At 43.1% G+C, this 15303-nt stretch overlaps 1 protein-coding gene across 1 annotated transcript in view; it reads right to left on the bottom strand.

Moving 5' to 3' along the window:
- Nucleotides 1–4452: 4452 nt before the first annotated feature.
- Nucleotides 4453–15303, bottom strand: part of bcl2l12 (BCL2 like 12) — a 33543-nt gene continuing 22692 nt past the window's right edge. Inside the window, exon 8 of the mRNA XM_068579307.1 lies at nucleotides 4453–5231. Within this exon, the coding sequence (XP_068435408.1) occupies nucleotides 5193–5231 (39 nt within the window). The 3' untranslated portion in view covers nucleotides 4453–5192. The remainder of the gene's footprint in view (nucleotides 5232–15303) is intronic.

The raw sequence follows: 15303 nt of genomic DNA, 5'->3' as shown, positions 1-15303 counted from the left end.
TCCGGTACCGCTCTCTCCCAAAGGACGAGGCCAGGAGCTCGGTGATAAACGCGGGTCATTTTGACCGCCACGACGAGGGCGAGGGCTTGCTCAAACTCAAGGGTCATTTCGACCCTAGAGATGAGGCCGAGGGCTTGCTCAAACTCGAGGGTCATTTCGACCCCATGGACGACGGCGAGAGCTCGGTGAAAAACTCAAGGATCATTTCGACCCAAGGGATGACGGCGAGAGCTCGGTGAAAAACTCAAGGGTCATTTCGACCCCAGGGAAGAAGCCGAGGGCCCACTCAAACTCGAGGGTCATTTCGACCCCATGGACGACGGCGAGAGCTCGGTGAAAAACTCAAGGGTCATTTCGACCCAAGGACGAGGCCAGGAGATTGGTGATAAACGCGGGTCATTTTGACCCAGGAGACGACGGCGAGGGCTCAGTGAAAAACTCGAGGGTCATTTTAACCCAAGGAAGAGGCCAGGAGATCGCTGATGAACGTGGGTCATTTAGACCCGAGGACGAGGCCAAGACCAAGACCACACTGATAAACGCGGGTCATTTTGACCCCGGGGACGACGACGAGGGCTCGCTCAAACTTGAGGGTCATTTTGACCCTGGGGACAACGGCGAGGGCTCGGTGAAAAACTCGAGGGTAATTTCGACCCGAGGACGAGGTCGAGGGCTCGCTCAAATTCGATGGTCATTTCGACTCCAGGGACATCGGCAAGGCTCCGTGAAAAACGCGGGTCATTTTGACCCAGGGACGAGGCCGAGGGCTCGCTCAAACTGAAGGGTCATTTTGACCCCAGGGACGACGGCGAGGGCTCGCTCAAACTCGAGGGTCATTTTGACCCAAGGACGAGGCCAGGAGCTCGGTGATGTACGCGGGTCATTTCGTATCGAGGACGAGGCCAGGAGGTCACTGAGAAAAGCACGTCATTTTGACCCCAGGACGACGGCGATGGCTCGGTCAAAAACTCGAGGGTCATTTCGACCCCAGGGACGAGGCCGAGGGCTCGCTCAAACTCGAGGGTCATTTCGACCCCAGGGACGACGGCGAGAGCTCGGTGAAAAACTCAAGGGTCATTTCGACTCAAGGGATGATGGCGAGGTCTCGGTGAAAAACTCAAGGATCATTTCGACCTGAGGACGAGGTCGAGGGCTCGCTCAAATTCGAGGGTCATTTCGACTCCAGGGACATTGGCAAGGCTCCGTGAAAAACGCGGGTCATTTTGACCCAGGGACGAGGCCGAGGACTCGCTCAAACTCGAGGGTCATTTCGACCCCAGCGACGACGGCGAGGGCTCGCTCAAACTCGAGGGTCATTTTGAACCCAGGGACGAGGCCGAGGGCTCGCTCAAACTCGAGGGTCATTTCGACCCCAGGGACGACGGCGAGAGCTCGGTGAAAAACTCAAGGGTCATTTCGACTCAAGGGATGATGGCGAGGTCTCGGTGAAAAACTCAAGGATCATTTCGACCTGAGGACGAGGTCGAGGGCTCGCTCAAATTCGAGGGTCATTTTGACCCCAGGGACGAGGCCGAGGGCTTGCTCAAACTCGAGGGTCATTTTGACCACAGGGACGAGGCCGAGGGCTCACTCAAACTCGAGGGTCATTTTGACCCCAGGGACGAGGCCGAGGGCTCGCTCAAACTCAAGGGTCATTTTGACCCCAGGGACGACGGTGAGGGTTCGGCGAAAAACTCGAGGGTCATTTCGACCCCGGGGACGAGGCCGAGGGCTCGCTCAAGCTCGAGGGTCATTTCGACACAAGGACGAGGCCAGGAGCTCACTGATAAACGCGGGTCATTTTGACCCCAGGGACGACAGCGAGGGCTCACTCAAACTCGAGGGTCATTTTGACCCCAGGGACGAGGTCGAGGGCTCGCTCAAACTCGAGGGTCATTTTGACCCAGGGACGAGGCCGAGGGCTCGTTCAAACTCTAGGGTCATTTTGACCCAAGAGACGAAGCAAGGTCTCTGTGAAAAACTCAAAGATCATTTCGACCCTAGGACGAGGCAAGGAGCTCACTGATAAACGCGGGTCATTTTGACCCCGATGACGACGGCGAGGGCTTGGTGAAAAACTCGAGGTTCATTTCGACCCCAGGGACAAGGTCGAGGGCTCGCTCAAACTCGAGGGTCATTTCGACCCTAAGGACGACGGCAAGGGCTCGGTGAAAAACGTGGGTCATTTTGACCCAGGGACGAGGCCGAGGGCTCGCTTAAACTCGAGGGTCATTTCGACACCAGGGACGACGGCAAGGGCTCGTTCAAACTCTAGGGTCATTTCGACCCCAGGGACGAGGCCAGGAGCTCGGTGATGAATGCGGGTCATTTCGACCAGAGGACGAGGCCAGGAGCTCACTGATAAACGTGGGTCAGTTTGACCCCAGGGACGACGGCGAGGGATCGCTCAAACTCAAGGGTCATTTCGACCCCAGGGACGACGGCGAGAGCTCGGTGAAAAACTCGAGGGTCATTTTGACCCAAGGAAGAGGCCAGGTGCTCGCTGATGAAGACTCATTTCAACCCTAGGACGAGTCCAGGAGCTCACTGATAAACGCGGGTCATTTTGACCCCGATGACGGTGGCGAGGGCTTGGTGAAAAACTCGAGGGTTATTTCGACCCCATGGACGAGGTCGAGAGCTTGCTCAAACTCGAGGGTCATTTCGACCCCAGTGACGACGGCAAGGGCTCAGTGAAAAACGCGGGTCATTTTGACCCCAGGTACGAGGCCAGTAGCTCACTGATAAACGCGGGTCATTTTGACCCCAGGGACGACAGCGAGGGCTCGTTCAAACTCTAGGGTCATTTCGACCCCAGGGACGAGGCCAGGAGCTCGGTGAAAAACTCGAAGGTCATTTCGACCCTTAGGGACGACGGCGAGGTCTCTGTGAAAAAATCAAAGATCATCGACCCTAGGACGAGGCCAGGAGCTCACTGATAAATGCGGGTCATTTTGACCCCGGGGACGACGGCGAGGGATCGCTCAAACTCAAGGGTCATTTCGACCCCAGGGACGAGGCCGAGGGCTCGCTCAAACTCGAGGGTCATTTAGACCCAGGGACGAGGCCAGGAGCTTACTGATAAACGCAGATCATTTCGACCCCGGGGACGACTGCGAGGGCTCGGTGAAAAATTCGAGGGTCATTTGAACCCAAGGACAAGGCCAGGAGCTCGGTGATAAACGTGGGTCATTTCGACCCGAGGACGAGGCCAGGAGCTCACTGATAAACGTCTCACATTTCCGGTTTTATAACATAATACCTCTGTTTTTAAAAGCCATAGCAGAAACACAAACAATGGATTCCGTTGAAGAACGTTTGGCTGAAGAGGTCCGCAAATATGAGCATTTATAAAACCCGTCTGACAGAGTGTAAGCACACGCAGATGGAGGTTAATTCCTGGATGGAAATATCGGTGAACGTCAGTGTGCAGGTCGCCTTTAAACGGTCGTTGCGCCACCTGCTGTTCTTAAGGATGAAAAACGCACGGGAACTATAAACCAAAACGAGTCCATCAATCTGACTGCATGGCCAGCCGCAGTTGTAGTTGCAGAAGTATAATTCAGCCTCGTAAGTACGCCGTCGACCTGACACAGAAGCACGAACTAGGCTTTAGCTGGATAATTTTAAGGATAAGAAACGCATGCCAGGCTTTTCTGTTTTTCGAAGCAAATTTAGAAAAATCACCATTATGAATAAAACACACTGACCCGCCCATACACATATTCAAACTCCTAGTAGTATGGTAATTTACACACACATACATGAAAAAGAACATATATAGTACATGAAACATACAGTACATATATCCTCATAAATATATATTAATTTGTATACTACTGCCAGCAGGCACATTTAAATAAATATAATCTGATTGATATGGGTGATGAGGCACTTAAAATTAGCCGATACATTTTCCACCATTAGACTTTGCCATCATTATAGGCTTAAATTAATCAAATGTAGTCATGATCATCTTCTGCTTGTCAGCGGAGAAAAGAGACGCTGTTTCTTTGATCTTATTTGCCATTGTTGCAAGACAATGTCATGAATTTGGTGTTCGACTTTTCTCCCTTCTGAAGAGGAGCATGCACGCACAATTATGCTAAGGACTGACGTCCGACTAGAATTAACGAGACCGTTTGTGGGCGGGTCAACCTTTGAAAAACCGAGTAAGCATGATGTCAATCATCTCGGTAATTAAAGCTGGATAATAGGACATTTAATTTACTTTGTCGAACCACGTGCGAAAATAGGGCCCAGGTCTCATGGAACCTAGCAATGGTCTGAATTTAACTTGTATTCAGCCAGAATCCAAAAAAGGGGTCCAAATGCCAACTCCATCACACTATGACAAGACTGTCTCACTCTTTTGTGCTTTATCTAATATCATCCCGATGAGAATGTCCTCTGACAGAGAGCAAAAATAAAACACACAAAACATACATACCATAAATGCAAAATCTGTTTTTATTTTGGACAATACAAAACTTTTCAGTTTTCTAACATTGCTTATCTTTAAGATCAAACCCTGATGATGTAAACAATAGAAAACAACATGCAACAAATGTTCATCCGTACAGCAAAAGACCTGTCAATTAATTTGATCGTGATCAAATGATTGAGATCATGAGTACCTCAACAATAAAAAATAAACATCTGAGGGAATCAACTGCAGGATCTTGTTTTCATCACTGCTTTAGCATCTCCAACTGATGGATCCAAGTGCTTTGAGGCAGTATCGAACCTCTGAGAGCATCACACCCTGTCAGTGAAGATGTGAATTCCCAAAGCAATCTGCATTAAGGAAACATGTAACTCTAAGTGGAACTATCTCACTGAGATTACTTATAATTCTCTACCAGATTTAGATCAAAATAACAGTTTGAAAGGCCTGACCCAGAGGTAAATGGCCCACGACCAAAAGTAAAAAAAACCTGATCATCAGGACTTTTAATAAAATAATTTACGCAGCTTCTTCTTCTAACCATGTAAGAACAATAACTCTTGGTGAAAGTGCTTTCTGATGCCCATATCCCAGATTGACAAGAATCAAAGCGGCTTCTAGAATCTCTTTACAGTCCAGATGAGACTCTGTGGTAAGGTCCATTCGCCTCTCTTCACTTTGATGTCATCCAGAGCTCAGTGTTGACCAGTGCTTGGTTGGAACAAAAATACACCTGGAATCTGTCTCAGTCGTACTCTAGCTCTTCCAAATGTACCACATTCTCCTGAAGATGAAACAAAAGGTTGTGTGATAAGCATAAACAAAGTAAAATGAAGCTCCAAATATACTTTTGCCTACTTACATCAGGCATGTCAAACTCATTTTAGTTAAGGCCCACAAGCTGCCCATTGTGATCTTGAGTGGGCCGGACGAGTGAAGTCATAGCATCAGCGCATACATAATGACAATATTTCTCAATGTTTAAATCATTGGTGAAGGTTTTTGGACAATAATCCCTATTGTAAGGTTGTTCTACAATAAACTAAAAACAAAAAGAGCAAAGATTCAGACAACAGCCCAATGTTTATTTTTTATTGTTGAGGTACTTATGATCTCCATCATTACAATCAAATTAAACTGCCTGGCCAAAGAAAAAGTCGCCACCAAAAGAAAGGTCACACACACTAACATTTGGTTGGACCGCCTTTAGGTTTGATTACGGCACGCATTCAATGGGGCATTGTTTCGATAAGCTTCTGCAATGTCAAAAGATTTATTTCCATCCAGTGTTGCAGTAATTTCTCACCAAGATCTTCTATCGATGATGGTAGAGTCTGACCGCTGTGCAAAGCCTTCTCCAGCACATCCCAAAGATTCTCAATGGGGTTAAGGTCTGGACTCCATGTGTGAAAATGCTTTTTGTATAAAGTTAATCAGTTGCTGGTCTATAACATACATCTTTAAGATAAGCAACAAACTGAACACGGACAAAAGAAGGAGTGACTTATCCCTCACAGGGACCCTTACTACTGAACAGTAGTAAGGAAAAAAAGGAAACAGATTCATAAACTATATATGTATGTATGTTAACTTGCTGTTGCTCCAGAGTGCTGTTATATTGTTCTGATAACATTACTTCAAAATAAAAGTGTGCAATACACTAGTAGTGGGCCATAAGGGCCAGCAAGGCTTTCTCTGCTGGCCTAAACAGAATCACAAAGTAAAAAAAAAAAAAACGTTTTAGATTTTTTTATTTTTAAGTTATATCTATTTCATAAGGTAATTGTTTCACACAACTACACAACATGTATTCTATCTATTTTTTCACTATTAGATCGTGTTCTCATGCTCCAGCTCCTGTCTGTGCTCCTGCTGCCTTGCTTTCTGTTTCTGCAGCCAGGTCGCTGGCCAGCTTGGCACGCGCGCTTCTTAACGGTCTGTGTACGTTTTGTTCATTAAGTGTGGCTTCAGCCGCATGGGGTCATAGACCCCATGCTGGAAGCACACTTCATGTTCTCCTGCGGGCTTATTATTATTATTAGTTGGAATGCTGCAAGCATTCCAACTATTGTTCTTCAAATCTTTATTAAACTTTTTATTAGTTGGAATGCTGCAAGCATTCCAACTATTGTTCTTCAAATCTTTATTAAACTTTTTATTATTATTATTCTATTTCTTCCATCCGTATTTTGGACCTCTTCAACTCTTTCATATTTTCAGCTACAGAAAAAAGTTCAATTATAAAAATATTCAGTTACCTAAGGACACGATGGCTAAGACCTTTCATATTTCTGACTTTTCAAATCTTTGAATTATTAAGCTTTTTATGATTTTTTTTATAATGGGACCCAATGGGGAAATCTTCAAATCATCTTCAACTTCAAACGTTTACAGTTTCTTCATACATTGAGCTTGAGACAATATTTAAAATTCCAAATGTTGACAAAACCTTTAGCTATTAATCTACGCTTTTACATTTTTCATATTTTCTCAAATTTTAAAATTATTCAGCTTTTTATAAAAAAAAAATGAATGGTTTCCAATGAAGAACATCTTCAAATCCGCTTTCAACTCTTCAACTTCAAAAGGGAAAGGCTCTGTCATGCCTTCAACTAGAGACACCATTCCACCTTTAAAATGTTGACAAAACGTTTAGCTGTTATTGTATTACTCATCTTTTTTGATATATCCTATATTGTTTTAACTGTCGGCGTTTTCGTTTTATGTTTTTTCCGCACCTTTTCTGCCTTTCTCATTATTGTGTGTTGGGCAGCTCACAGCGGTGACGTCATACTCCAGAGCGAGGGCACTTGGCGATACACATATTTTAAACTTGCTCTCTACTCCAAACCGTATACTCTTTGGACATAATTTATAGCTCAAAACGTTGGAAATCTTGTCTTCTGCCGTAAACTGCGGTCGATAGGAATCCAACAGATAAGACGTGTTGAGGTCCGACTGAATGGGAGAGCCGGTCCGTCCCCAGCAGCAGCCCTTTGGTCTGTGCATCTACAGGCAGCAGGCACGTAAGCGGCCGCACACGCGAACGGGTCGCGCACATGAACGGCCGTGCTCGCGCGTAAACGTGTTATTATGGTCGCGTGCACGTTCGTGTGTGTGCGCGCGTGTGTGCAGGTCACTTTGGTTATAGACGTCAGGATTAACAGCGTCACTGACGTTCACGTTCTGAGGTTTGACGGATGGTTTTGTAGACACTCAGTGATATCAGGTCTCTCACCAACTGCACCTGTAGATCAGTGGTTAGCAACTCCGCCTTAGGAGCAAAGGGTCAGTGGTTCAAACCCCACCTATGGCAGATTTTAATTTTTCAAAAAAACTTTTTTTTTTCTTCTGTTGGACTGGACACTGTGGCGGGCCGGGTCGTATGTTTGACACCCCTGATTTAGATGATGCAGTTTTCCTTTCAACTTTTCCAATTATACATTTAAACGACAAGAATTTTCAACAGTTCAATTAAATGACTTTGAACTGTAAAATTTTAGCAGGTATTTTGCCTTTTCTATATTTTCAATAATGATTTGCTATTTATTTATATATTCATCTATTCCGCTATTTTCAGCTATATTAATATATTCAGCTATTTTTACATATATTCAGCTATTCTTTCATTTTCAAATGTATTTAGCTATATTTAGCTAATTTAAGCTATATTCCACTATGTTCAGCTATATTCAGCTATTTCTTTCAAATATTTCAGCTATAAGCTTCAGCTTTTTGCATTCCAACGCATTTTCAGCAGGAAATGCTCTTTCTAGTTATTATTATTCTATTTCTTCCATCCGTATTTTGGACCTCTTCAACTCTTTCATATTTTCAGCTACAGAAAAAAGTTCAATTATAAAAATATTCAGTTACCTAAGGACACGATGGCTAAGACCTTTCATATTTCTGACTTTTCAAATCTTTGAATTATTAAGCTTTTTATGATTTTTTTTATAATGGGACCCAATGGGGAAATCTTCAAATCATCTTCAACTTCAAACGTTTACAGTTTCTTCATACATTGAGCTTGAGACAATATTTAAAATTCCAAATGTTGACAAAACCTTTAGCTATTAATCTACGCTTTTACATTTTTCATATTTTCTCAAATTTTAAAATTATTCAGCTTTTTATAAAAAAAAAATGAATGGTTTCCAATGAAGAACATCTTCAAATCCGCTTTCAACTCTTCAACTTCAAAAGGGAAAGGCTCTGTCATGCCTCCAGCTAGAGACACCATTCCACCTTTAAAATGTTGACAAAACGTTTTTGCTGTTATTGTATTACTCATCTTTTCGATATATCCTATATTGTTTTAACTGTCGGCGTTTTCGTTTTATAGTTTTTCCGCACCTTTTCTGCCTTTCTCATTATTGTGTGTTGGGCAGCTCAGAGCAGTGACGTAATACTCCAGAGCGAGGGCACTTGGCGATACACATATTTTAAACTTGCTCTCTACTCCAAACCGTATACTCTTTGGACATAATTTATAGCTCAAAACGTTGGAAATCTTGTCTTCTGCCGTAAACTGCGGTCGATAGGAATCCAACAGATAAGACGTGTTGAGGTCCGACTGAATGGGAGAGCCGGTCCGTCCCCAGCAGCAGCCCTTTGGTCTGTGCATCTACAGGCAGCAGGCACGTAAGCGGCCGCACACGCGAACGGGTGGCGCACATGAACGGCCGTGCTCGCGCGTGAACGTGTTATTATGGTCGCGTGCACGTTCGTGTGTGTGTGTGCGCGCGCGTGTGTGCAGGTCACTTTGGTTATAAACGTCAGGATTAACAGCGTCACTGACGTTCACGTTGAGGTTTGACGGATGGTTTTGTAGACACTCAGTAATATCAGGTCTCTCACCAACTGCACCTGTAGATCAGTGGTTAGCAACTCCGCCTTAGGAGCAAAGGGTCAGTGGTTCAAACCCCACCTATCACAGATTTTAATTTTTCAAAAAAACTTTTTTTTTTCTTCTGTTGGACTGGACACTGTGGCGGGCCGGGTCGTATGTTTGACACCCCTGATTTAGATGATGCAGTTTTCCTTTCAACTTTTCCAATTATAAATTTAAACGACAAGAATTTTCAACAGTTCAATTAAATGACTTTGAACTGTAAAATGTTTCAGTAGGTATTTTGCCTTTTCTATATTTTCAATAATGATTTGCTATTTATTTATATATTCATCTATTCCGCTATTTTCAGCTATATTAATATATTCAGCTATTTTTACATATATTCAGCTATTCTTTCATTTTCAAATATATTTAGCTATATTTAGCTAATTTAAGCTATATTCCACTATGTTCCGCTATATTCAGCTATTTCTTTCAAATATTTCAGCTATAAGCTTCAGCTTTTTGCATTCCAACGCATTTTCAGCAGGAAATGCTCTTTCTAGTTATTATTATTCTTCTTATAGTCAAACCACTACTCCTCCCAGAGCGTTGCCAGCACATGCGCAAAAATTACATCGAAACGTGCGGTTTGCGCGGGAATCGTGAGGTATGACTTTTCTAAGAGATTCGCCCGTACGTTTTCCCGAAAAATGCAAAAAACATAAAAAAAATTTCACGAAACGTTCGTAGAGGGTGGAGCACCAATTAACAGAGTGAGAAGAAGCGACAGAAACTGTTAAAAAAATAAAACGTATTTTGTCTTTACTCCCACAATGTTCACTCTTCATACACCATTGTTGGATAGAAACGTTGGAAATATTGTCTTCTGTCATAAACTGCGGTCGATAGGAATCCAACAGACTCAGACGTCTTGAAATCGGACTGAATGTGAGAGAAAGTCCACCTCGCTCTGCCATCCGCCGCCATGTTAAATCTCCCTCCAAAACCACGTCTCCCCTGAAGCTCGTACCTGATTTGTAAATCGCCCGTACAGACACATGTTTTATCGTACAGACTCGCCAGTCACAGTATCTGTTCATCAGGTCTTCCTAACGCTCAATATGCGATATCGAAGCAATAGTGGCTTTTAAAGTACCATTTTTTTTAAATAGTTTGAAAGGAGTTCCACAGTATTTAGGTCTATTAAGCTCAGCGTAAGGAAGTCCCTTTGAAGTCATCACCATGGCAACCTTTGATCTAGCGACCCACAGGTGTTCTCGTTAGGGCAGTTTAACAGACACGCAGACACTTACACACGCACACACAACACAGATGACTTCTGTCTCTCTGTCTGTTTGTCTCACACACACAGACGCACAGACACACATACACACACACAAACAAACAAACACATACACAAACACACACAAACAGACACACACACAAACACACACACACAAAGACCTTTACGTGTGTTTTATATTGTGTAGTTGTCAACACTGTGATCATTAATAAGGTCATATGATATTTCATATACGTTTGTGTGTGTTCAGGACGTTCAGTAGTTTATTTCCTTAAGTCCACAGTCCAGTCTGCCTCTAATCAGTCTGCTGGCGCTAACTTGGTCACCATGACGACGGCAGCACACAGGTGCTTCATATCAGCCAATCAGTTTAACACACAAACCAACTCAAGTGCTTTGGAGGAGAGACGGGCGTCAGAAACAAAAGCTATATATTGCGACGTCTTACGGCAGTAGTAGCCACACTTTCAAAATTTCTTGCGAAATTTTCTAGTTTGTTTTATCGTTCATTCGAAAATACGGAAAAAACATCGTTTCTCCGTTTCCCGTTTCAAACCAAAAACGGGAAATTGGAAAACCACTTCCATTTTCTCGTTTTTGGCGTCTGAAACCAAAAACGAGAGACAATTATTTTATTTATGTCAAAATAAAAGCCAATGATAGATATTATTATTTACAGTCTTATATGATGCAAACACATCGCAGGGTAACGATAGAAGAACATTAATTATTAAATATAAATAAAAAAACCTGGTTAAGTTAGCAACAGTAGAGACTACAGACAGTTTAATATGCATGTATATATGTACACAGCAAGAATTAACTGTTCAATTAATTTCTGCATTTTTTAATGCAACAAAGTTCGTAATATAGTTTCATCAAGTAATCTGTGTGTGTAGAGTTGATCATATTTATTTTTCCATCGTATTGTGCCGTTTCTTGAGTGAACACAGAGCAGAGCCTGTATGAGACCAAAGTAAAGGGTATACCTTTCCACCAGTAGGTGTCGGTATTTCATGTATTTACTTCTTATATGCAATCTTCTCTGTACTTAATGAGAAAACTCTCAACTGAAAGTTGACCTCTGAATACTACTGTTGTTGAGTCACACAATGTCATTTTAGGATGTTTTCAGCCAATTTAACCTTGTTAGTATGGAGCTTGTTGTCTCTGGGGGAGGTGTGGAAGTGAGCAGCTGCAGAGAATCAGGGGAGACACTTTGACTGGCATTTCATTTCTTTGGAAATAATATGTTGGCATTGTAAATAATACTATTATAGTTTATGAGAGTTCTACCACTTGCTGGCCGACCTAAATCCTTGAATGAAGGCCACTTTCCTGTCCCCACAAACACACAGAAAGACAGTTGAAATGGACAGCTGTAGGGATGCAGACCGTCAGGCTGAACTTGGGTTGGGAACCAATGCAACAGATTACCTCTTTTGCATGTTGGACCAACCAGCATGTCACTGTCTCATAAAAATGAAGTTCCCATCCAATAACACTGGACGGAAGAATCAAAAGAATTGAGATACAGCAATACAAGTCAATTACAGGAATGTAATTGCAAAGCCACCACTAATTACTGCACTAATTAGTACTGTATTTAACCTGTGTTTGACATACAGAATTAGAAAAATATCAAAGATTGTCTTTCTTTGCTGATCTAGAAGTGTGCAGATGTCATTGGATCAGCTACAAGTACATGTGAAGTACATGTCAACCTGTTGCTCTGAGCTAAACAAAGTCATGACCTGTTGCTCTGAGCTAAACAAGGCCATGACCTTTTGCTCTGAGCTAAACAAGGCCATGACCTGCTGCTCTGAGCTAAACAAGGCCATGACCTGTTGCTCTGAGCTAAACAAGGCCATGACCTGTTGCTCTGAGCTAAACAAGGCCATGACCTGTTGCTCTGAGCTAAACAAGGCCATGACCTTTTGCTCTGAGCTAAACAAGGCCATGACCTGCTGCTCTGAGCTAAACAAGGCCATGACCTGTTGCTCTGAGCTAAACAAGGCCATGACCTGTTGCTCTGAGCTAAACAAGGCCATGACCTGTTGCTCTGAGCTAAACAAGGCCATGAGCTGTTGCTCTGAGCTAAACAAGGCCATGACCTGTTGCTCTAAGCTAAACAAGGCCATGACCTGTTGCTCTGAGCTGAACAAGACCATGACCTGTTGCTCTGAGCTAAACAAGGCCATGACCTGTTGCTCTGAGCTAAACAAGGCCATGACCTGTTGCTCTGAGCTAAACAAGGCCATGAGCTGTTGCTCTGAGCTAAACAAGGCCATGACCTGTTGCTCTAAGCTAAACAAGGCCATGACCTGTTGCTCTGAGCTGAACAAGACCATGACCTGTTGCTCTGAGCTAAGCAAGGCCATGACCTGCTGCTCTGAGCTAAACAAGGCCATGATCTGCTGCTCTGAGCTAAAGAAGGCCATGACCTGTTGCTCTGAGCTAAACAAAGTCATGACCTGCTGATGTAAATGTTTTAGTAACCGAAATGTAACTTGGGGAACCCAATGGCTCTGTTGCTCAGTTTTACAGGAACAGCAAACTACCTCAATTAGTATATTGTTATTTATATAATCATAATCAGCTTTAGGTGTGTACACATTCAATAAATATGACTTATCTAAATGTACATGCAGAGATATATACATACGGCTAAAAACAGGCAACAACGTCTAAGAATCATTTGACTACTAAACTATGTGTGACATCTTAGAAATGTGAGAGTAGCTGTGCTCTCCATGTTTCAGTCTGATAACAAAAGTCATATAGCCAACTTTTCAAACAGTGTTCACACACAACACACAGCTAAATCCTTCTGGAGGCCAAAGTGCTACGTTAAGATGATGTGGTTTAGCCAGTGGGGCTAAGACACTGACAGCAGAGTCAAAAGAGATCAGGTTATATGTTGATGATGACAGTAACCGTAACAGCCTGACGGTCTGCATCCCCACAGCTCCAGAGGTCACTCTGAGGGGTCACAAGACAGGTAACATGGTAGAAGTACATAGAGCCAATTCATCTGGTTAGTGCTCTTGTGAGATTTTGTCAAACTTGTATCTCAATGGCATTTGGACCGCAGCCTTTGACCAACTATATATATATATATATATATATATATATATATATATATATATATATATATATATATATATATATATATATTCTCATCTTGGCCCTTTGACCTCTTCTGTACCATTCAATGCAGGATTTTTATTTGTAATAAATCAATCAATGAGGTAGGTAAATTATATAGTTAACTTTCCATAATATTTCTCTTCTAAACAATTGAAAATGAACATGAGCAAAGCTTTTGAGATTACAGGAATGACATATAACCTATTTCACATCTTCTCAAACAGTTTTGTTTGCCATTGAGTGTCCATGTCATATAGGCTTTTATATGTGTCCATGTCCAGGCGTTTTAGAAATTTGTTTATCTTCCCGAAGCAGTTTTCATCCAGCTGAAAACATAACCCATTATTGTACTTGTTTTGTATTGTTCTCCTATTGTGTATTGTATATGTGTTCCCTTCGGGGCATCCGTAGTGCCCCACTGTTGACCCGACTTGCATGCTGGGTATTTATGTCCGAAGCCATACTAAGTAAAGAGGAATGTACGTTTAACGGAATCACTGTGTCATGTCAGTCATTACTAGTGATACTAGCAAAGAGGGCGCTACATAACAAAACTGGCGACGAGGAAGAAACGTTCTCACGTTGTTGTGATTATTTCTCTGCGGGGAAAGAGACGCGAAGAAATCATCAAGGTAGCTCGCGATGAGTGAAGCTAGCTTCCAACGGCGCGTCAACAAGGACTGAAGTTCGCCGCGGGAAAAAGGAAAAGAAGAAGAAAACAAAAGTATTTGTGAGTAAAAAGGACAGTGAGAAAAAGGGAGACAATGGCTGCGCTGATTGGAAATATAGGACCATTTGATGAATCTGTGGAACACTGGAGTTCGTACACAGAACGTTTTGAGTACTTTGTGTTGGCTAATGACATCAAGACAGAGGTGATTGTGCCAACCTTTTTGACGGTTATGGGAGGCAAAACGTTCAGTCTTCTGGGCAGCCTAGTAACACCTGAAAAGCCTGGCGACAGATGTTATGATGATATAGTGGCTACTTTAAAAGCACATTATTCTCCCAAACCACTGATCATTGCTGAGAGATTCAGATTCCACAAGAGAAATCAAGAGGAGGGGGAGTCAATCTCACAGTTTGTGGCGGTACTGAAACAGTTATCGGAACACTGTGAATTTGGACGTTCTCAAAGTGACACTATACGTGATAGGTTTGTGTGTGGCATGCGCAGTGGGACAATTCAGAAACGCCTTTTGACAGAGAGTAACTTAACATTGCAGAAAGCAATAGAAGTGAGTACTTCAATGGAAATGGCAAACAAAGATGCACAGCAGCTAAGTACATCAACCCAAGTGCATAAGGTGTCTACAGATAGCAGATAGAAAACCGTAGGTGGCAAGCCATGCTATCGCTGTCGGAATCCAGGGCACCAAGCAGAGGAGTGTTGGTGCAAAGACTTAGACTGCAGAAGTTGTGTCAAAAAGGGGCACATTAAGCGTGTATGTAGAAGCAAGAAGGGACAGTCAACCAAAAATACTGGACACAGGAAAAGTGACTTCAGGAAGTACAAAAAGGACGTACACAAACTGGAATACACCGAGGATCAAAGTGACACCCCAT

The sequence above is a fragment of the Clinocottus analis genome, unplaced genomic scaffold (assembly GCF_023055335.1).
Source record: "Clinocottus analis isolate CAN_PGR_092001 unplaced genomic scaffold, fCliAna1.0.p SCAF_16, whole genome shotgun sequence".
Taxonomy (NCBI): Eukaryota; Metazoa; Chordata; class Actinopteri; order Perciformes; family Cottidae; genus Clinocottus; species Clinocottus analis.
Note: the sequence above shows the minus strand (reverse complement) of the source record. Positions and strands in the feature narration are given on the sequence as shown.